Source organism: Etheostoma spectabile, chromosome 5, assembly GCF_008692095.1.
Source record: "Etheostoma spectabile isolate EspeVRDwgs_2016 chromosome 5, UIUC_Espe_1.0, whole genome shotgun sequence".
NCBI lineage: Eukaryota > Metazoa > Chordata > Actinopteri > Perciformes > Percidae > Etheostoma > Etheostoma spectabile.
In genome coordinates, this window is record NC_045737.1 from 27,065,040 (window position 1) to 27,089,327 (window position 24,288).

The 24,288-nt window shown below is 40.6% G+C and overlaps 2 protein-coding genes across 12 annotated transcripts in view; both read left to right on the forward strand.

Annotated features, from left to right (window-relative positions):
• rhobtb4 (Rho related BTB domain containing 4) overlaps positions 1-10,686 on the forward strand; it is a 46,192-nt gene extending 35,506 nt beyond the window's left edge. For all 7 annotated transcript variants that reach the window (XM_032516490.1, XM_032516494.1, XM_032516492.1 and 4 more), the window contains 4 exons: positions 3,721-3,871; positions 4,145-4,233; positions 4,447-4,552; positions 5,147-10,686. In XM_032516490.1, coding sequence (XP_032372381.1) covers positions 3,721-3,871; positions 4,145-4,233; positions 4,447-4,552; positions 5,147-5,325 — 525 coding nt within the window. In that variant the 3' untranslated portion in view covers positions 5,326-10,686. The remainder of the gene's footprint in view (positions 1-3,720; positions 3,872-4,144; positions 4,234-4,446; positions 4,553-5,146) is intronic.
• A 7,097-nt stretch (positions 10,687-17,783) lies between these two features.
• The window catches only part of si:dkey-40c11.2 (drebrin-like protein A), a 42,990-nt gene continuing 36,485 nt past the window's right edge, over positions 17,784-24,288 (forward strand). For all 5 annotated transcript variants that reach the window (XM_032516499.1, XM_032516500.1, XM_032516498.1 and 2 more), the window contains exon 1: positions 17,784-18,172. In XM_032516499.1, the coding sequence (XP_032372390.1) occupies positions 18,081-18,172 (92 nt within the window). In that variant the 5' untranslated portion in view covers positions 17,784-18,080. The remainder of the gene's footprint in view (positions 18,173-24,288) is intronic.

The following is a 24,288-nucleotide window of genomic DNA, read 5'->3' on the forward strand; positions in this document are numbered from 1 at the left end:
GCTGCAGTTACAAGATTATCTGCTGGCTCTGGAAGTTACTTCCTCCCTCCTAGGACAGGCAAAGGTAAAGCCCGTAAAGTGTGGCACAGGTTACATTTCCAGAATTTCCATGCCATTGGCTGACTACAAATCATATTCACTTTCATGGATACTTGCTAGTTGAGAGGCAGTGTGAGTAGCAGGGAGCAGAAATGCTTACTAAAACACTGCTCTTTCAATAGAAGCAGACGTTTTAGAGACCTCGACACAGCAGATGGTCTACTTCTATTCACTTACTCTAAAAGAGAATCAATACTGGAGAAAGAAGAGGTAATGTTATGCGATTTACAAAAAGAAGTGGAAATCTAGCAATGACAACATGAGATCTGGTAAATCAGAGCAATTAATATTGTTCATTAACTTCCAGTGGGATATCATGTACGTACATGTTATAGTGATTATACTATTTGAAGGTTAACTGTTTTAGCCCCCTAACTGAGTGAACGAGATGCAGCTGAAGGCTAAATTTACATTGCTACATTTTTGTTTTTAAGTGGAGTTTTGAGGCAAAAAAGATCCCAAAGCAAGTGTTTTTAGCTCCAGTAGAAGAACTAATCTGCATTTAAACTAACACACCCAAACCGCATATCTCATCAACATACTAGTATACTGGGCATGCACGTGCCGGGGTAAACAGGAGGAAGCATGTATAATCCACCCGTTGCCATGTTAACGTTAGTAGCTTTGTCTCAGAGAATGAAACGATATGACTAGGGATGTAACGGTATGAAAATTTAACCTCACGTTATAGTGACCAAAATCATCAGGGTTTTCGGTATTATCGCTGTATTTTTAAAAGGATATTCAATGCCTTTAGCAGAAACTTTTTCCTGCACGTTCTACAGACAGGATAACTATCTTCAATCAACTGTCCTTTGACTTACTTATAATATCCAAAATATGCCCATGCTTCAGACTTAGTCCTCTTAGAGGGCTTATAAATGTCCTGAGCGCTGTCATCTCCTGCTTCCGCCACGAATCCAACTTCAAGAAACGCACGTTGTAGGCTACGCAGTGCGCCTGCGCGGCAACTTCAGGAGACTCGGTTGAAGCTGGGAAGGATTAAACACACGGTTTCCACACCGTGGTAATCCACCGTGATAACAATGATATTTTAAATGAAAATGGTAATTGTTATCGTCAACATTTTTACCCTTGGTTTACTGTTACACCAATAATCGTTACATCCCGTTACATCAGGCGGGGAAACGTTTCCGTCAGTGTTGGTGCCTTCAAAGGTCTACATTTAGAGACAGCAACACAACCCCGGAGATTCCAAACCAAAACGGGTCAGAAGTGTTTTCAGATTTCTCTGGTTTAGGGGTTCTGAAATGCCAGAGCAGTGTGAATGCGAGGTCCCAACATAGCAAAAGATATTTGTTTATGAAACAAAATGTAGCAATGTAAATGTAGTCTTAGTCTGTTTATAAATCAAATCACACTCACAAAGCACTCATTAATCAACTAATGTCATCATCAAATCAACTATCCACTTCATCCTAGTTTTACTCATTCACTCAGTTTTTATACAGGGGAATATTCTTGTTCTATTCAAACTAAACAACAATGTTGATTTCCACAAAATGTATCAAATTTAGGTTTGGGTTTTGGGTAATGTCAGGACACAACATGAACACTGACACAAATGGTTAATGGCTTATGTACGTATATGAACATAATACATCATCCTATTGTAGTGCAACTGTTCTCTTAGGTTGGGGAAGATCATTATATGAAAATTCATAGAACCTGTAACTTTAACTGTGAGAGTAGCATGTGATCAGCCAGTGCTGTTCTATTTCCATGCTCATGTCACACTTCCTTCTCAGTATTTTTAGGCTCACACATTTCAGTGTTCATGCTGCGGCGTGATATCATTACTTTTCCAGTTTTGCAGAGCAGCTTTATGATATGGGTTTCAAAACAGTTTAATAGCATTATCATAATTATTTCTTGCATTATTGGTATATACCATTTTAGACACTTTGTACAATGAGCATGTGTGTGAAAAACTCCATGGACCATAGTTAAAAGATTTCATCTTTTATAAAGTGGTCAAAAACCATGAGTCAAAAGGCAGGTTTACTGTCTCTGTAGGCTGTTATACAAACCTACCGCTGAGTGTGTCATGGTACACCCCTGGATTATGTTCTTGGTATGTGGTTTTGTGTTCACCATGTAATGTGCATCCCAGTGGAGTACAAGTTGTCTTTAAAAGCTCCTGTCTCGCTCAAGAAAAAAGTGGAGATGTAACAGGAATCCTGCAGAAATCCCACCTTTTCTAGCATTTAAGTTTCTTACTATTTCTTACTCTCGCTTACATTTTGTACCTTATCTGTGGTGGCGGGTGTGTGACTCACTGCTTTTTCTTCGCCCACAGATTACTTTTGAATTTGGAATATATGTATTTCTAGACTCATTACGTCTTACATTTTCAATTATTTTGAGGTGAGTTTTTTACAAGCTTTTTTGGGACTGATAATGTCATTTACACCCTTTTTCTTTTCCTTTTTTGTGATTAGATTTGATCAAATAAAACAAAGTTGCACTAAACTATTAATTGAGCTCAAGGACAACAGACTGAGGCAACAAAAGAACACCTGTCAGGACAGCTGATGCGTTTTTGATCCATAAATGTCCTGTGACTGTGAATGTGTCCACTCGTTAATGCTTCCTGGCCCCAGCTGTGGCTTCAAGCTCTGGAGACCACCCTTGTCTTGGTGTTGTGACTTTTTAGTGGTAACGAGAGGTCGCGCCAAGCTGACATTCTCCTAATTGCCTATGGTAGTGGAGGTTGAAGAGCGTCTCAGTGGGGGCACTCTGGAGCTCTTGGAGGGGTCAGGTCATCAGTGTCACTGTCATTCATCGTCCTTCCGTACTTCCTGGGCTTAGACTGCATTACCTGCTGCTAAATTGCTGTTGGTCCGGTTTTCAGTAAGTAGGCCATAAAAAGGTTGTGTTCTTTTTTATGCATTTGTAAATACGTAAATACCTATCCAAAGTGGAATAGAGAGCTTCACTTAAACACATGACCAGTGCCTTTAGTAGTGTTCATAGCCTACGGCCTATGGTAGTTTTGATGATATGGCGACATCTAGGGGTCATTATAGGTGATTGTTTTTTTCTTTTTATTATAGTGGACTCTGGTTTGGCACTTTTGCCGTACTATAAGACATTGCCCTAATTGTTCAAATGTTCTTTTACCCTAATGTTAAATATGTCTGGAGTGGCCCAGTCATCAATGATAATCACCTAAACATTTCTGTATGACCTAAGTTCATATATTATTTTATGTTTTAAGAGCATCGTGTACACAATGTGATGCACTGTCTTAGGAGAACGTTGATAGTCAGTCTTACTTGGGAAAAGGACCTGATAGCAGGGTTGCCTGTAGGTGCTTTGAGGTCTTTCGCCCTCGCCGTGTTGCTCACATCAGCCCTCAGACAGCACTTTCATCTGAGCCTTGATCAAAGAGAATGGGACCAGAGCAGCATGTCTTCTATATACTATAATATTTTGTATATTTGTATACTTTGAATATAATGTTTATGAACGTTATTGTCTATATGTATACATATACATGTGTATATATATATGTATGTCCATTAATCTTCTTCATTGACTTTAAGCCTTTCATTACATATGTTTTTTTTGTTTCCTCTTGCTTTGGTCATATTCCAGGTATCCATTCCTGACACCAGTGCAGCCTGTATGCGTGGGACGTTGGAGTTCCTGTACTGTGGAATGCTCACACCCGGTCCTGGTCTGGATCCCATGGAACTAATTATTCTCGCCAACCGTCTGTGTTTGCCACGCCTTGTCGCCCTCACAGGTAAAGACACTCTCTGCAGTGCTGCGAAGAGATCTACCTATCAACTTGAATGTCTTATTATGACTTCCTTGGCACAATTTGGTTTCGATAGAACTACATCTGCCTTGACAAACTGCCTTTTATCAATGACTCAACAGATTGCAGGTGCAGTGAGATGTGTTCAGTGCACTGCAAACTGGCAGACACACGAAGAATGTGTGACTGGGAGATAAGAATTTGGTACCATTTAAACAGTAATATTGACATGTTTATGTACATTTTGTGCCTTTTCAGAACAGCACGCTGTGGACGAGCTTCTCCAGTTGGCAGCAAAAGGAGGTGACATTGATGGACAAGTGTTGGCTTACCTCGAGCTTGCACAGGTTAGTCTTTGCAAAACTGTCATTTCAATAATGGATTTATAATTCTTAATATTAAATTCTAGGTTGTATTAAAACAAATTATGAATAGTAATTTACCTTAGATTCATTTATTGATCCTAATCAAATGTAGTCTCTTATCTCACCTTTAAGTCTTACAGGCCTGTATTGTCAAAGCTGTAATAACGCATATCTCTTTTGTTTTCCCTTTTGCAGTTCCACAATGCCAAGCAACTATCAGCTTGGTGTCTCCATCACATCTGCACTAATTATAATAGCATCTGCCGCAAGTTTCCCAAAGACATGAAGGCCATGTCTCCAGGTACAGCCACCTCGCCTGTCTCTGCCCTAATAATCTGCCTCTCCCAAACCCCTGTCAAACATTCAGCTCCCCCCTCAGTAAAACTCCTGCAATATTTGCTTTGCAACAATAGGTTGAACAAAAGTAAGTTTTCTGGGTTAAGCACACCGCTAAGGAATTATAGCATGCTGTGACTTGTTCATAGCGTTTGGCTGGAGCGGGAGAGATGATTTTCTTTGGTCTGGAACAACACTGATGCAAGGAAGCTAAAAAATAAAAATAGTATAAGGAGAATCATATGAGCCTCTTTTGAGCTGTTTTTGTAAAAAAAAAGAAATCCACCTGTCTTGGATCAAGTACATTATAGGGAACATACAGTACATCCTCACGTTTCAATAAAGATGTAAATATGATACATTTTACACACATTTTATACATAGTAGGTTGTAATGTGACCATATTAGCAAATGCATGTATGTAAAATATATGTATGTATGACCAGATGTTAATATTCTACAATCCCTCACTGTGCAACAATATTGGTCATTGTTGATTCTTCCTGTTTAAATTTGTAATTTTTCTTAATGTTTTTGAACTTTGTCACCCTCTCTGTAGAAAACCAGAGGCACTTTGAGAAGCAGCGCTGGCCTCCTGTGTGGTTCCTGAAGGAGGAGGACCGCTATCTGCGCTCTCAGAAGGAGCGCGAGCGCGAGGAGGAGATCTTGCGCAAGCAACACACCAAACGGGGCTGGTGTTTCTGGAGACACCCGTCCTCCTCTCCGCACATCTCCTAAAGGGTTTTCCACCACTGACTTCTTTACCCTGAACTGGGTCATTCTACCCACTAACTCCCATGTAACGCATATAGAGGAGGTCCCCTTTAAATCCTCTATCAGTGGAGAAATGACTCTCAGTGCTATGCCTGTGCTATGCCTGAATGTCAGCACGTTTGGGGGAATGTATGTGCCTCTTTATAATTGTGGGTGACTTCATTAGTATATTCTGGTATGCTTGTTTTGACTTAGCTGAAGGGTATAAGTGTGGATGTGTGAGTGTACGTTTGCGGTTGGCCTGATTGAGTGATGCTTCCGAGTTGAGTGCTTCCCAGACGGGCTGATCTATAAGGGCCTGCAGCGCCGCAGTGCAGCCCTTTGTCCCCTCCACAAAAGCTCTGTCCCTCCACCAGCACTCACAGTGTCCAAGCCTTTGAGTGATTTGCCTGGGAGCAAGGGCTCTTTCTATTTCTCTCAGTCCACTTCCTTCACATTGACCTTAATGACTATTACACATTGACCACTGCAGCTCCTCTCGGGGAGCTTACCTCTGCCTTCACTTCTACGCAGACTGTTAGCTGGCACACACAGACCAGTGCAAAAGATCCACCATTCTAAAACCAGCACTGGATTCCCAGGAACTGACACTTAAAAATGTAATTATTGTTTTGCTTTTATTTGTCCTTTTATGTATTTTTTTTGCGCCCTTCTAGGACACTATTATCAGGGGAAATGGCGCACACTACTCCCAGTAAGTGTTGCAAACTTTGATTGCCATTGCAACGATGGGGCTGTTAATCTAGAGCCCAGGTTAGGGTGTAAGGACAACCCTATAACCATTAGCAAGTTGGGATGCTCTAGTCAGGAGGCTTGATCATAGCTATTAGCCTCCAGTCTAGTATTGTATTGGTTCTTGGTGTCCATCGTTCCTGTGCATCCCACCCAGTCCTCCTGCACCACATGCGTGCAAAAAAAAGCAAAATACACGCTCTCCTTGATGAGTTGGATTCACCAATCTGCACTTCAGAGACATTCAAAGTGACCAATCTATAGCAATGATGGGGATGAAGAGGACTAGCCTTCCTTGATACCTCTGCCATTGAGGAATGATGGATGCAGTATTAAACGCGTTAGTGACGTCCATGACCACTTGGTTGCATTGAAGCACCTCAGCCAGCCTGCCTTTACACCCCTACACCACTAGGGGCAGCACTGCTCAGGGCCCCAGCACTAACCTTCACACTAACAGGAGTTTCTGTGCCTGTGATTGCTTCACTATAGTTTCAATCATTAAATCAGTATAACTGCAATCCTTGCAGTGTTAGGAGAAAGATAAAGAACAGTGTTGTGATGAGTAAAATGGACTGTACGCAACAATTGATTTTTCACCTAATTGTGAATACCAAAGCTGTGATTCTTTTGATCTCATTCTTCCTCACTTACTTAATTTCTGCTTCCCTGCTTCCTTTATTTTCAAGAGCGGATGAAGGAGAAAAGAGAAAGTGGCTTGTGGGAGAAGGAAGCAGTATGATGTAATATTTGAATCCCTCCTGGTGGTGGTGTTTTCAGTCCGTGGTTTCAGGAGAAAAGTGTCACTGCCTTCCATTCCTCTGGAATTGAAAATGGTGCTTACGACACAATAAGACAGTGTCCACATGAACACAGACACATGTGACTTTAAGTTCACAGTTTAAGCGTCTGTCTAGTTGTTTAGTATTTGCCTGCGATGAACGTGCAGAATAGTAATGATGGTATTAAAATGTGACACTTTTCTTAAACCTTAGATTTTCTTCTCCATATGCTTACAGTCTGTAAGTATATAGTCATAATAGGTCACTCATTTTAGAATGTGTAGATTTCAGATTTTGCATACAGTGGATAGAATTTTGTGATGTCTTTAACTGCTTTTGAATTCAAAAACAGTGTGGTCTGTTATGCTTCCTTGTCAACCAGGAAAATAATATTACTTTAGATTGAATTTGCAATTGTGAGTGTTGTCTCAACGGATTTGATATACAAGCTATAAGAGTGCAAATCTGAATTTCTTGTTAAGGGTGCTAATTTCTTTGGGCTTTAGCACTGAATGTGAAAACGAGACTTTGTGGTGATAAGTTTTGTATTAGCACGTTGTTCTATTTGTGGGTTTGCGCCCCTCAGCTTTACCCGAGCAACTGTAGGAGATAGATTGATTGTGTGAGACACGTGGTGCGTTCTGCCACTCTCCATGGGAGGTGTGTTAAAGTCATGCTCGACTACCCAAATAGAAGTCCGATAGGATCTCACGAGACCCAAGTGGCAATTAAGGAGATTCCTCTCTGAAAAGAGTGAAGGTGGAGCAAAAGTGAACTCCGTTTCAGTCAGCATTACATGCAACCCACATCGTTTGGAATACCACCACGGTTATTTCAAAGTCATCCCAGTGCTTTGCTCTGGGAATTTAAAAATGAAACCCAAAGAGGTGAAAGCTGGGGGACAGTTTTTTATGGACTTCCATGGCCTCCTTTTAGTTTCCCATAGAATGGATGGCTAATAGATTTGTCTTATTGATTGTTGGTATGACCCAATGAACTTCTTATCTTAGTCTGTGTGCCTTATAGTTGGACAAAACTAAAAGCTAGTTTGAGATTTTAGCAAACCTGCAGACAGGTTCTGCCGTGGTTGACATGATGGATAGAGTAGACAATCTCCATGATCATTTTAAAACTGTAAAACAGATTATGGTGTTGCTGGTTATGCACTCTCAGCCATTATCCTTCTTGAGGTTTTTTTCCTGAGCAAACTGGAGCCATGCCAGTGAAGAATTGTTAGGCCTGCTGCTTGTTTTTATGGACGGACAAATGGCCTTAAATAATACTCTTTGTAGACTGTAGTACAGTAGGTTGGTCTAATCATATAGCCTTGTGTAGTATGTTTTCTACAGTGGTAATTATTTGGATGTAAAAGGACTTGCGTCTTGGTTCAAAAATCTCCACTGACCAGGTGATTGTGAGGTAGCAATTAAATTGACTAACAGGTTGATTCCTGTAATTTAACTTCAAAACCACTGACTTTGGGAAAGCAAAGCTTTTTTTTTAATGAGCACTGGCTGGCCTGTGTGCTGGGAGAGTGAAACCACTTTGATGAAATGTGGTAAAGTTGCATGGTGGCCTAACTTTGTCATTATAATGACACTTGGTGTTGGAATGTACTTTCTTCTTTTTTGTTTATGACTATACCTTTCTGTGCTTAGCATGAATTGTTCCTTATGTAACTTTTTTTTTTTTTTTTTTTTTAAACCCGATGATTGTAGCCTGATATTTCCACTTCTCACAATTTTCCACAACTCAATAACATGAATAACATGACTTGTCCAGCCTAGTTAGCACTGAAGCCCACACTATGCGGCTTAATGCACAACTTAGTTTGCTATACAAACTCGGCACAGCTCAAGGTAGCATCACTAATTATACAACTTTAAATAATATGCTGGGATATTTGCTTGAAAAAGTAATGCAGATGATCTGCTGCAGCTGCGCTGCTGTCCCCTTTATTTTGTTACTGTAGTTACTATAATCAATCAAGCTTATTCTTGGGATTTTGAAGATATTGGGAACAGGGCATACATCTGAAAATCATAAAAAGCTAAATTTTAATTGAAATCAACTATTGTAATGCACATATTGTAAGAATGTTCTAAATGGCTGGAAGCCAGGTATAATGTTTGGGCTTTAGGCTGTGTGTAATGACAGTGGAATTTGGTGTTTCTGGAGTTACACAGAGGCTTCGGAATATCCAGAAATGTGTTCAGTGTTTCTTAACCTTTGGTCGGGTTCCTATCTGGGGTCATTTGGTATGCATATGGGGTGGTGGGAAATAAAACTGAAATTATAATATGAATTACATTAAATACTGTGGGTTTTAAATATAATCGCTACTTATTTGGATATTTTAACCTTCAGTTCACAAGAACTTGAGTATTCTCTTATTATTGGTGTAAATCATGGGCCAGAAAAGGTTGAGAAACCCTGATATACAGCGAGGGAGAGATGGAGATGCCAAATTTCGAACCCTGTTAGCTTTATTCTTTCCTCAATATTTGCTCCACGCTGACCCCAACAGGCCAAAGTCACATTCTGATGTTAGGATTTAGGGTTGTGTTATTCATCTGGATTGTCTTGTTCTATCGTATCACGTCCTTTTCACTTTCAGATTCTCCTCATTTATTTGAGGTGGAGCTTTTCTTTCTTCTTAGCCGGCATGAACTTCCTTTTGAAATTTGAGGCCTAGTGACTGAGAGAACACGTTATTTTTAGTCATTGGTGTCTCCTTTCCTGTGCCTTTTAGTGAAATCTCGCTCTTTTGGCTCTGTACAGGCTGCAATGCACCTGCAGCCTTCTGGGTTTTAAAAAAGTTGATTAAGCCAAGACAATACACAAGTGAGCACAGAAATAAAAGTAGGCAGCTTTCTTTAATGTACAGTATCTCAGCATAGTTAATGGCTATTTGGGTCGTAGTGATAACTTCCAATGATAACACATAACGTTCAGTATGTAATATCATCTATGCTAAAGCTACGCAACTTAAATTATGAAATGACCAAGAAACCCAGCAAACCAGCAGTTTTAAAATGTTTTTGCACTTTCAGGTGCCTGCACTTTCTATTATGTAGCCTAATACAACGTTTTTGATACTTATGCTAAGTCTTTATATTTACCAGTTTTCTTGATCAAAACTAAAGTATCTTATCACTTTTCCAGTTTCTCGTGATCTGTTTCTCAAATTCAATAGAATACCCTATTGCTTCCACTATTTAGCTGCAATGGACTATGTTGCAATCATGCGTGAAGTCAGTGTATTCAAAGTTGGGGGAGCAACATCTGTGGACTACTGGTTGGATTAAAGGCAGATAATAGCTGTGACAACTACACACATTATGCTTTAATGAAGATAGTTGTTATCCAAAGTACAGTGTTGAAAATTTGAGTCACAGCTTGAATAACCTTTCACCTTATTCTCACCTTGTTGTATCTATTTGCTAGGCTGGTGTATGCATAGGACTTTATGTGCAGAGAGGCCCAGGACAGGGAGAGTGTTCATATAGACATACATGGTGTGATTAATCCCTGGTCTATACTGTAATTTTTAAGTGGATCGTATATACTGTATAGTATTGTTATGCACTTTTGTTTCCTTTGACTCATATGAGTTTTATTAACATTTACTGCTCATGGTATCGTGTGTATTACAATAAAAAAAAGGCAAAAGAAAGAGCACATCACAATCACAAACTATTAAGGGCTTTCAAGAAAAAACACAACAATCAGAATGTTTTGCTGCTGTTGCAAAAAACTGTTTTGAAACTAAAGTTTGTAATATTTTTGAACCACTGTGATTTGTACAAAAAAGTTTTTTCCTTTTATTTGCCATTTCAGTATTTTGATGTTTGACATGGATTTTATTAAAACTGTTAATCTTTTGAACTTGTCTCACAAGTGTGTTATTGTGTGTTTTTCTGTAAAATTCAAACTTAAACAAAATTTTCCAGATGCAATTACGACCAAGAGACGGTCATCTTTTAATTTAGATATAATGTATATTATTTTTATAATATATCTCCATATCCATATAACAATGGATTTTTTCCACTAGGTTACCATATTTTCCGAGATGGGAGAAAAATGTGCCCTGGTTTATTGGCATTTCTTTAAATCCCAATCGTAATGGGCGGCACTAAGCTCCGCACGGAGCCGCTGCAAAATAGAAACCTCAGTTAAGACAGATAGTCTAGCTAGATGTCTAGATTTATCATGCAGAGGTTTGAGGAACAGTTAACCATAGTCCTCATAAATCCACCAGAGTTTAAAATTTCAACACAAAGAAAGCGGAAAAAACGAAAATTGGCAAAAATACATGCATTCGGCAGAATTTCATGCAGCACCGGAGCAATCCCGGAAGTCGAGGAAATAGACTACCACGTTGTAGACAGGTCAACATAATTCAATTTTAATAGTTGCTTCCATTCTTTCTGTGTTTTTAGTTTGTCTCTCTCAACCCTGTGTCTCACACAGTGCATGCAAACTTACATACAGTGGAAGTTTGATGCAGCTATGCCACCTAGTGGTTAGAAAAAACACAACTGTGCAACCTTACTATGAGATACTGATTCAAATCAATCAATTTTTTCATATGGATTAGGTTGAACACCTAGGTTTTCTAGCAGGCTCTCAGTGCTAAATGGGGGATTATTTGTATGAGTCACAAGACCCAGAGTTAGGTTGGGGACCTAGGACATGCCAAGGATCATGGACATTTACTGTTTCAAGGCCAGGACTGAGCTGCTGTCAGGAGTTATCAGCATTAACTCATGTTGAGCAGCCCACAGAAATGTGCATGTGCATCATTATCCTTTATTGGTCTTGATTGGAGTTCAAATTAAATTACAATAAACACACATACAGATTTTTCTAAACACATCAGCCTCTGTCTCATTATGAATGCTTTATTTGTTCAGTTTCGATATTAAAAGCTTCTTAGTCTTCCGAATCAGTTGCCCTCCTTTATGTTCTTTTGACATTATTTTGAAACTTTAGATGATAGAAAGACTGAATCAAATCTGAGAGTGAATCGAATCCAGTGGCTCCCTGAGCACATGAATAATCAGCATCTAATGCTGTGAGCTGTGACTTTTAATAGAGTATGCTGGTAAAAGATCCCAGAAAGCCACAGAAACATGACATGGAGGGGAGTGGGTCGAGTGTTGCCATGGTGATGTTTAGTGAAGTGGCTGATGATGAGTAACTTTAGAAGAGTGACAAGGGAAGGTGGCGGTTGCGGCTAGTGGAATATATGTGTTCATGTTCCATCTTGACGTGTGTGTGTGTGTGTTTGCGTGTGTTACAACCAGAGTCTTCTAGGAAGATACAGCCGTGAAGCTGCCTGCCATGAAACTTTAAACAACCAATTACGTATCTCATATTCTCTAGTAAATGGAAGAACTTACTAGCGTGCTTTTTGCAGCAGAGACCTCAGCATCATCTATGGTCACGAGCATCAGTTTGAACACTGATTACAGACCTTTATGCTGCGTCAGCTGTTTGATCCGTAGGCTGTGTTCGAGTTTCCCACCAACCTTGCCGCTGCTCTCGCACCGCAGCCTCGTAGAACACAACTTGAGAGTCACAGACACGCGCTGACATCATCACATCTGGCTCTCATTTTACCAGCAGGGTTCCCTCGGGAGCAGATAAGAAGATCTGAATTTGAGAGCAACAGACAAAACACTGTCTTACAGATGAGAATAGCATAATGGGAATGTATTTGGGCTCTTCATGCTCATACAGGTATGATATAAGATGGAATAATCAGATAGATGAATATTTGCTCATGCTTGAGGCCTTAAAGAATATGATGGAGGGGTGGGCAGAGGCTTTAAATCTCTGATAGGATGTATGATTTGAACAAATTTTGTCAGCACTATCTAATGTTCACAGTCTAACCTGATCAGGGGCAAGGTCATTTTTCAAAAGCTTCAAAGCTTTCAAGGATACCAATACCGCACCCCCCCCCCCCCCCTCACACCCACCACACACACACACACACACACACACACATACAAACACACATCTACATCTCTAAATCAGGGCCTCTCAAAGCAAAGTTTATGAATACTTTATCATCCTGACACCACGGTCTAATTTCAGGCTTGTTTTGTATGGGAAAGGAGACATGGAGCTTTCCTTTTTTAACAGAGATTTGTGGTCTATTTTTGTTTTCGCATAACCCTGCTGTTTGTTTATGCTTGTCATAGTTTACTGAAGCAAGGCAACCTAGAAACCTTGAGGAAGTCAAAGGCTTAGGTTTATTCAGTTTCAATAAGTAAAGGCGAGACAAAGTAAAGAGAGAATGTGCTTTAAAATTGCACTCAGCTCACGCATGCACACACTCTCCCACACTCGTGTACACACTGAGGCTCAATGGAAAGGTATCTCGAGGTTGTTGTGGAGGCCATTTGTGAGCAGTGACCTCACCCGTTGAGAAGACACTCAGATTCACAGAGAATGTGTGTCTCTCTCTCTCTTTCTCTCTCTCACTCTCTCACACACACACACACACACACACAGAGGCAAATGTTATGTTTGACTTTGATGTGCATGCATGCACTCTGTCCTTCTCTTTCTTTTCCAATCAAGTGCCTTTTGTTTCCAATTTTGCCACATATCTCTGATGTTTCCTTCTCGTGTCACGCCTGTCTTTACACCTGAATTGACCTCGATTGTCTTTCACAGCTAAGTCATGGTGTTGTTGCCATCTGATGGTAAATAAATGTGTGTGCACCACATCATATTACTAGTGACTAACTTCCACTATCATTGACACTCTCCCACATTCACCTCATTTTCTACCTCCAGGAAAAGCAATAACATGACTCCTCCACTGAGCATGCATTACCATGCAGGAGGAGTTCTTCGTGTCTGCTGAAGTAAAAACACATGTTTTATCTCATATATTGCCACAGTTAATCTAGATAGGGATGTATTTGTACGGTGGTTTTACTTGTTGGTCCACACACAAGTGCCCACCAGTCCATATGGACTTATAAGACACCAAATTACTGGTAAATGTGAAGCATTTCTCAAGCAAGAAAGCAACTTCTCACATGATACCATCACATTGCAAACATGCAACCTCTGTCCCAAGCTTGACACCTGTCAAACCTGCAATAAAAAAGAGTTCCCTTTCTACTGTAAAACACAGCTCAATCACTTAGAAAAACAGGAAGGAAGGACAATTTAAGTGTAGCCTTAAAATCATCATATAATGAGCAATAAAACATGAAATTGTTTTCTATAGCTACTGTTGGTTTACACAAGCTACAGTGCTTGATGGCTTCCATGGACGGCTTCCAATGTACACTATAAGTCTGACTTTAAAGAAATACAACCGGCACAAATGGCACTGAAAAGGTTGGACACATTCCAGCAAGACAATGGGAAAAATGTCATAGAAAAAGGCTGTATTCATGACAACTTGAGCAGAAGATTACAAACACTGCAACTGTTCATACACAAGCAAATGTGACAGCACGTTCTCACATGAAAGGAGTTAGGTAGATCGGGGCCTCTCACAACATGCAGAGAGGAGCCATGGAAAACATATTATTAGTGAAGTGTGGGGCAACAGGACACAGCTCAAGCTGTGACCCCTGAACTCAAACACATCTTTGACCTTTTAACTCCACCCAACAGGTCTGAGCACACTTAAACCTACCACGCAAGCCTTGCCACAGGAAAACAGGATTTGGACACATTCATGCCTACAAGGAAGTGGCTTGTTTAGTGGCACACATTTATTTTGTCCATTCACAGGAAGATCATGTTTTTCATTTCATGCAATACCATCCAATAGTCGGTAGAACAGTCACATTTACAACAAGAACTTGTTAAAAGTCAATGAATTCTCTGAGAGACTTGCTGATGAATGAATGAGGTCGGGATTTAGGAGTGCTCTGAGAGACTATGAGAGGATGTTGCTTGTGACTGGACCACTCAACACTCTGTCACCCACACTCTGTTAGTTTAGACTATATCAGGAAGCCAGGAAGCTGAAAAAAAAGCCTGTGACAATTAGAGGAGTTTCAGTAAATGAGGAGAAAATCCCAATGTATACACACACACACATATCCAACTCCCCACTGGACATGCAATCATTCCCACATTTAGACCCCATCTTCAACAACAGCTGCCACCGCACCCCTGCAGAGGAAATGCCAAAGTCCTCTGAAGTGGAGCATAACAGCACGGCAAATCACATCCACGGTGAAGCACTGAGTTGCTGAAAGGGCAGGAGAGCCTCTAATAGCAGGAAGTTGTAAGAATAATAGCAACATGGAGATGTCTTGCCCCCTGTCCCTCTGGCATGCAAGCTTTGGCCTAAAAAAAATGGGTCTGAGTGTGCTGCATGCTTGCTTTACCTTCTGGGGTCCAAGGCATTTTTTCCCCCAACATCTGGGTCGCCTGGTTTCCTTGTGTAATAATACTTGTGTGACCTCAACCCTGCGATGCACAATCAAGTTATAGACGTCCTTTTTTTCAGGACAACCTGGGCTAAACGGAAATTGAATCTCATAGAAATGTCTTGAAATCACACAGATAACAATGATGAACAAGATTTTAGATTGTTCTTCCATGTCTTGGCAATTAGGGGAAACAAAAATAAACATTGTAAGTTACACAAACAAAAAACTATTTAGATTTTTTTTACCAGCAAAGTCCATATTCTCTATTTCAAAAAGTTAGTTGTGACATCTCTAATACATTTTCTGTCTGGTATATGAGACATTAGGAAGCCAAATCATACTAATTTACCTTTTTCCTGACATCAGCATATGCAACATTGCAGCTACTAACTGCCATAAAACACCAGAGAAGAAGAAGATAGTCAGGAAGTCAGCCTCTGATGTCGAAGTCGAAGCACTCACCTGACAACATTCTAGTAAAGATGGCCATGGCTAACACCATACTTTTTCATCTAATACATCCATGCTTTTCATATGGAAATATGAATACATTCCATTCAGTTGTGGATTTATCGTTCTGGATTTATTGTGCAGAGTCTCAGTAAAGACACTGCAGTTCCATGTCGGAGTACAAAGCTTGTGGATGGCCAAGGATCACCCAGAAGACGTCTTTTGAAAGCCCATGATGTCATCCTTCATGCTAAACAATCAGAACAATACCCACTAGAAGAAATGCAGAGAGATAAAATATTATGTGACTTTATTTATGGATTCATCATTATGGATTTATTGTAGACACTACATTAAGTAATCCAGTTCCAGGCTGGATTAAAAAGCTTTTGGAAGGCCTACGATTGCACAGAAGACCTTGTAAAACTGCACATTTCTCGGCTACTAAACAAAAACAGTACGTTATTATTACACTGTATTGATCTGGAAATATTGAAAATAATGAATGACGTGCATGTACAGTATATGATGTGTAGTTTGATGTTGAATAGTTACAGTAAGGGTTTTACCAGATGTGGGCTATTTATGAAGAAATGGCTACTTTTCCAAACAAAGAGTGATAAAGTGAGGCTTGCCAGATTTATGTCACTAGTTTTACTACGTCTTTAAATTATGGCAATTTTATCATGCATCTGTAACACCAGATTTCACAGTGGCTTGCTCTTTTCTAATGTAAATACTGAAACTGTTAAATTATATTGTATTTGCATTATAGACTTATTAATTATTTATGTGACATTTTGTCACCATTGGGAAAAAACGTTGCAACCCTAACAGTGAAAAATGTACCCAAGGAAGAGGACTACAAGCAATGAAATGGAAACTTATTGCCTCAAAAGGAAGTGGTTATTTTCACGAGTCATTGTGTAGGGTGACTGTGTCAGTCCAATATTTACCATGAGCCACTGTAAACTGTTTCCAGAACAAATCTTAGCAGTGAAAAGCATGGCACGGCATATTCAATGTTAGGAAAGGTGATCTGAAATCAAACTTAATAAGGTCAAAACCCACCCTGAGCCTGACACATTAGAAAATAAAAACTTGTGACTTTTATCCTCTACATCTGTCATGGATTATCTAAGAATGGCTGCTAAGTAAATTAGAGAGCTCGGGAACATTCCCATAATCCAAGATCTTAAACCCTACACGCCACTGACCCACAGTCAAAGACCAGTACATGAGTGTGTATATGCGTTTGCACGTCTGGAGTGAGTTTGTCTGGAGTTCACTGCTTGTGTGTGTGTGCATGTGTGAGCCATCAGTTCATGACAATGTTTGTGTGTGATAGTGTGGTTAGTTTGTGTATGTGTGTGTGTGTGTGAGTGTGTGTGTCACACTGTTGGCCAGCCATTGAACAGACCCCCAGCCGTTCTCAAACACTGAAACAGCCTCTTTTTTATGTGCAGCCTGCTTCAGACTCAGTTCCCATGAAATTGCCCCTTCTTCGTTTCGTTCAGAGATTGCCTGCACTGTAAAGGACTTCTCTGGAGTCTGTCAAGGGCCAGTGGGGCTGACTCAGAAAAAAAGACAAAGAGAGACTGACAGATCCAAAGCTGCCGCACTGCCCTTGTAGCCCTTTTAATCAACAATTCCAGATCTGGACTTTTGCGCAAACAAAAGCTAAGCCATCACAATATTTATATATAATTTTTTAAATCACAGGAGTTGTGTATATTTTTGGTGGATTGTTATACTGTTGACCCTCAGCTATCATTCATTTGCTAGTGTTTTGTAAATGTAAATAGTGGCGATGTGGTGCAATAACCCCAGTGCTCTGCTTTGCTTTTACACAGCAACGTCTGCCACTCAACTAAAAAGGGCAGGCAACTGGTGTCCTATGGAAGACAAGAGTTAGTAGAAGACAAGAGTGAGTGAATATAAGGATGTGAGGATGCCCGAGACAGTTGTGATCAGTAGGTAGCTGTGCGGTTACGTTTCCTCCAAGTGACCCAGCTAGTGAAGTCATTATGCTTTCCACTCTCTCAACGGGAGGTGGGGCTTTGTAGTGAAAACGTATTCTACCCCGCTGCACAAAGACCAGTGTGCAGTCGCAGTCTCCTCCACGCTGAGTGCGCAGCGCCTGCACAGATCGCTCCACTTTGGAACTTAAGACCACATTGCATGAACCTGCATACCTTTACTGCTGTTTTCTCGGCCGTGAACGACCCTAAGTGTTCCGCTGTGGCTGTTTTCCAGCAGATACTCCGAGCCCGAAAACTGTCGGGACCAGTGAAGAGAGAAGCTGCGGAGTGGTCTGGAAACTTTTGCCATCATGAGCTCGCAGACGGTCAACCTTGATACCTACAGCCTGTCGTTGCTCACGGCCAAAGAGGACATCCTCAACCCCCGTTCCTCCACCAACTGGTAACAAATAGTGCTCTTGAAACAAAATTTGCATCTGCCTTCCATACCAAAACCTCCTTCTTAGGCATCTTAACATCTTAACAACGCTAATACATTTCTTTACTTTATTATACTGCGTCAATATGATGCAAAATTACGAGTAGGCTACTAGTAGAATTAGTAACTTCAATGAAACTTTCAGGTTCTCCATCTTGTTTTACTGAATGAGTCGTAGCCGTTTACGCAAAACCAGGTTGGCTGTTGCGTAAGAAGAGGCTTGATTTCAATTAATCCAATGAGGGATAAGGAGGTGGTCAGCACAGGGGCAGCACGCAACACGGACTAGTCCAGAAATGGCAAATGAATGCAGGCTGGTTTAGTAGCACAGGGCTGTTATTGACTCTCCCCATCCACTCAGAGATGATGTGAGGTGTGGATTGCCCTCCATTACGCACACCAGGCGGCTTTTGTGGCTCCAAGCGCAGCACCTGGCCGGCGGGCTTGCTGACCTCACCCGGTCTTTGCGCACTGTGACTTTGCTATTCTCCCCCAGGAGCTGCGAGGCTTCATTCTTTGTGTTGAGGATCATGTTTCTGATGATGTTCTGACCTCTGACAGGGGTTGTCTTTCAGGGAGAGGCTCTCCAATTTGACAGCATAGTATGCATGCATGAATAGGCTACCATCCACATGAAACAAAAAAATAATAATATCATTAAAATGTTGAGTAGTTACTAGGATGTGCACAATAAGCTAAAGTTACTTAAGAACACAATACTAAAGACCAACCAGTATAAGCAAACACAATGAAGTGTTTTACCAGAAGAATTCCCTGTTTGAAATTTCAACGTAAATGTAGACTCTGGATGAGTTTAGACACATGGAAAGTTGAAATAATTCATGCATTCTGCTCTGGCATATGGGAGACCATGTCATGCTGAAACCCGGCCACCTGACACCTGGCTAATTTCTTGTGTCACAGAGTTTGGCTGGTCTGTAACTATGGTGACCTATCTATCTTTTCCAAACAATAGCATTGTGCCTGTCTCATCCTCTTTCTCCATTTTTTTCTCTTCTCTTATGTATTGTCATCTCCAGCTACATACATGTTGTCACTGGCTATGCTCAGTTTGCACAGGAAGAATTAGATATACCACGGCCCAGCTCTTTCCACATTATACACCTTAATGAAGTTATAGTTTAGAGAAGTAGGCCAAGGCCCAGGCCCACACTCATGTGCTCATGTGGAAGTTAAGGACTGATTCTGTCCATCTCTGTTTCAGCTTCATCTGCCACACATCTCTCACTGCCACAGCATTTCCCTGCCCACTTTCTTCCTATCTTCTTCCTGGCTTATCATCACGCCACGCATACTTAAGGAAATAAGATTCAGAACACTATGAGTTAAGCATGGCATGCTGAAATCTGACATCTTCATGAATGGGGTGGAAACAAGTTCCCCATCCAGGCAGAACATGCTCAGTTTCCATTCTTCCTTGCATTTGGAAAATCTCTAAAAGTTTCCTTGTTTAGTATTACCATGGATGTAGGTCCCATGGCAACACCTCCACATTGATACTTCACTGATCTAGCAGTTTCTCATTGGAGAGCCTTTCCCAAAAGTTTCAGTGAACAACATATTCTGATTCTGTCTCTGCCAACCCACGCATGCACGCACACAAATTTACTGATGCCTCTATTCACAACAAGCACGTGTTTGGTTGAGCTTACAAGAGAATACAAAGAGAAAGAAAGAGAAAGAGAAATCCCTCAGCATTCACTGAGCCCATTTTAAAGAGGTAAATAACTCTGCTGCGACTGAATAAAGAGGTAGGAAGGGGACATGATTATGTCATTATTCCCACTGTTGGTCCACAGGAACAGACACCCACCTCGCATGTGCGTGTCTCTGTGTGTGTTGAAGGGATTTTACTTGAGTTTGCATGTGAATATATTTGTCTCTGGATGTGCGTATGCGTCCTGCAGAGACCATTAAAGTGTGTTGGGGGTGTCAAGAAGTTTACACAGAGAGGTGTAGGAAGCTTGTTTTGTTGAAAGATCCCGCCCCCACTGTGTGGCCTTGAGGTTCCTGTGTGTATTATCTAATGACCTTGTGTCCTGAATGGGAAACAGACCCTTTTGTGGGAGAGATTCTGAAGAAAACAGGAGCAATTTCAATGCATCCGTCATTCAGACCTCTCTGCTCAACACACAGCCTTGGAGCTCTCTTCTCAGTCTCCCAGACCACTGAGGACTACAAATTGTCTCTCTTGTAGGCTGGAAACCTGCAATGTCTACATATGTTTACTGTTAGTGTGAGACTGAAAGAAGGGGAAAAAGTGATAATGAGTGTTCCCAAGGATATTGTCTAATCCCCTGTATAGGAAATACTTCTAATTCTTAGCAGGAGAAATTATGATTTATGTCCAGTTCACACCAAAATAAGTGATTCAAATAGACACTTTAGGTAAGGTCAGTGTAGCACAAACAGAAATGTTCTTCCTCTGAGCAACTATGTTGACACCTTAAGATGAGCCTTTGCTTTTCATTGTGTATGACATGAGGACACGTAGTAGCACAAAGTTAAAGTTTTTTATTTTAATTTTTTTTTTTTTTTTTACAATTCATAGAACACCTCAGTGAGTAGTTGTTTTGCACATTTTACACATTTTCAACTCAGCCAACAATATTGAGAAAAGCAGTGTGCACTACCAGAGGTGTCTTCCTGCCAAGTATCAAATTGATGAGTCACACCAGCTAAGAAGGGGGGGGGGGGAGGAATCAGTTTAGAAAAATGTTTACTACATTGTTTCAGCCTTGCAAAACATATCAGATGTGAATGTAGAGCCTCTATTCATCAGACTTGGGTGTGGGCTGGATCCAGACACATGTGGCTCCCTGGTGACTTTGAACCACCTTCTTCATGGACTTTTTTTCTTGCTGTCCACACTTTGATTCTGTGTGCCGTGTTAAGTGTTTCACTATGTTCTCTTGCAGGGATTATTACAGTCCACAGGCAGTGACGCATAAAGTAAATATCGGATTCCATTGTAGTAACAGAGTGATTCAGTTTATACAAAGTAATCAGAAACCTATCACTCTTGTCTTCATTCATTCTAGGCTGAAAGTCTGGTTCTAGAATTAGGTCAGATATTTTATTTAATTTGTATGAATGGAATATACTGTAGGCATACTAACAGAAAGAAAACTGCTTAGAATATGACATTACCGATTATATTATTATATTATTTAGGTTGTATTCATAGTTGTTCCTTGATTCCTGAAATAGACACTCAGTTTACTTTACCAGGTTCCTCATTAATTGTGTTAGAATTCCCCTAAAGGTTAAGACAAACTTACAGTTCTGGCAGAATGGTAGCTGTATATTGATTTGTCACCACATGGCAATAGTCATGGAATTCCAGATATTAAGTTTTGGTTTTAACATTGCTTTGAAATGAAATGTAACCTCTGGCTTTTAAAAAAAGCCTCCATATTATTTCAGTAACACTCTATAAATGGTATCCACATTCTTTTGTAGCTGTTTGAAAATAATCCTCTGTGTGGCTGGGTTGGATCATTGGGTAGAGCAGCAGCACATACAGTATATTGAGAGGTTTATGTCTTGATGCAGAGGTCCAGGGTTTGAATCAAACCTGTGATGATTTTCTTCCTCTGCCGCTCTCTTACCTAGCCGTCCTATCAAAAATAAAGGTGGAAAAGCCCCCAAAATTATCTTTAAAAAATCTAAAATATCTGGCTACGGATCATATATATTTTTGATTTCACCTTCATTGTTGTTTGTTTTTGACAATATGTGGCAAACTTAATCACTCTTACCCATTATTTATTTAAGAAGCAGCATTCTATTCTTTCTTCTCCAGGCCTCTGATCTCCTGTGAAGGGTCTCTCCTGTTGAGAAATTGAGGAGCCTTTATTTCAGCATTGGCTCGGGGTGTTTGCGCTGCTGCTACTTGCCAGAATTTCCACAGGCTCATGCATGATTAACCAAGACCTAAAGAGTTACTGGGTCTAAAGTTACGCACTGCATGGAATACACCTGTGGTTGTGGGGAGAGGATGGGAGGGAGGAAGGCAGGGCTGCCATTGTGTGTGGATGCAAATGCGTAAGTGCTTCTGCTTGTGTACAGTATTTCCTGACTCCGGAGTGAGATTATATGTGCAGCAAGTCCGTTATCTTGTTTGTAAAGATAAACAACCATTACCATCACACTATTCATCAAGAAGATATTCACTGCCTGAACTTCCTTGCACTTGGTTCTGCTTTTTGTTAAGTTCGTTAATTATCCCCAAACACCCACCTGTCAAAAAGAGACTGTATGGCATATTAATCCTAGCTGTTGACATCTGAGCTGTTGTGTAATGTTCTTCTTTCTTGGTATATATGTGTCATAGCTTTTTATGTTGAAACAAATCCTTCTGATCACCTGAGCGTGGAATCCTGCAGGCTGTTCAGGATAGGACTTCAAAGGCCACACACTGTACCTTTATCAGGCAGAATCATGACAGGACATGTTGGATTGATCCTCAATAAAAATAGCGGTATACTGTAAATAGGAAGTCAAAGGGCAGTTACAATGCACCAATGCCCAGTCCACTCTCTCACTCTCTCTCTCTGTCTCTCTCTCTATCTCTGCTTCCTGTGTAATACTTTTCAGTAACTGTCTGTGAAACATAGATCTCTATTGGTTTCCAAAGACACATGCATCCTACCTATACATTGCCTTATCACACTATTGTTGCTGCGAGAACCTTGCAACAAAAACACCAGTGTTGGTGTATTTCAAATAATGCCTTGTTCCCAGTGTTGGGGCTGCCTTTCACACCACGGTGTGCACAGACTCTGTGAGGGGCAGCAGTGAAAATTCAGGACAAGGAGTAATTGTACCCTAAGGTCACGTCACCGCTGCAGGAGCTAACAGGCCCGATGAGTGGTGCTTTAATTCTTGGCTGGACACTGGGGGACTTGAGAACTAACTTGAGCTGACCAGAGTAGTGCTTGGACAATTCAACTACTTCTAGTGTGACATCAGGGCAGACATGAAGCATATAAGTGTCCCTTTATGCCACAGCCATATCCTGGTTAAGTAAATGTGTGTGTGTGTGTTTTTTAAACTATTGCATACCACCAACAAAGTTTAAAAAAATGCATTGTTTGCACCTGAAAAGAGCACTGTGTAGGTTATTCCTTCTGCAGATGAGTACCCTCAGTTTAGCTAGCTGCTTGTGTGAGCGTGTCTGTGGGTGGCATGTTGGAATATGATGACAATGACGGCTAAAATGGCTATTATATGTATCTCTGTTTAGATGGACTTGATTCTAACAGTAATTACTAAACAACTGCTTACTACTCCTTTAAACATTGTTTAGTTTCACATGGGGTCTAAGATGAAACTGCAGGATAATAGTAGGTCTCAGGCTTGATGAGGCATGACTGCATAAGGTTATAGTGTGTGTGTGTGTGTGTGTGTGTGTGTGTTTATGTTTGGGTTCCTAAGCGTGCAAACTGTTGGGTGCCCGACCACAAATTGACACCGTGTTAAAGTGCGACTTGTAATCGCTCCATAGAAGAGTCAAAAGGTTGGTACTAAATGTTTCATTACTTGGTGGCACTGCAAGGTTATTATTCTTCTCGGTGTCAGTTTTCTATTGGCAACAAAATAACCTCAAGATAATTACCAATAATCTGCTACCTTGAAAAAGACATTGTTTCCAGCAGGCGTGGCATCTCTTTTCCTATTATGGTAAAAACGGTATATAAAGATTGCTGGAAACAATAACCCTCAAAGTATATGTCAGTCATCCTCACACCTGACCTCTCTATCAAATCCTCCTTTTGTTCAGTCAAGAGCCTCAGTCGGAGCAGTTGAAATTATTCCAGATGCCCTCTGCACATTGTTTCCACTGGAATTCTTTCCTTTTTTATGCCTACAGCAGTGAACACAACACATAGGTTATTGTTCCCCTTTCCATTTCAAGATCAAGGCTGAGACACTCTGCTGGAAAAACTTTGGCTGTGTGTTTGTGAAACTAGATGAATTGTTCAATGCAATGCAAATGATATAAAACTGGAAACTGGATTGCTTGTTTAATCTACGTAACTAATTGGTCTTGAGTG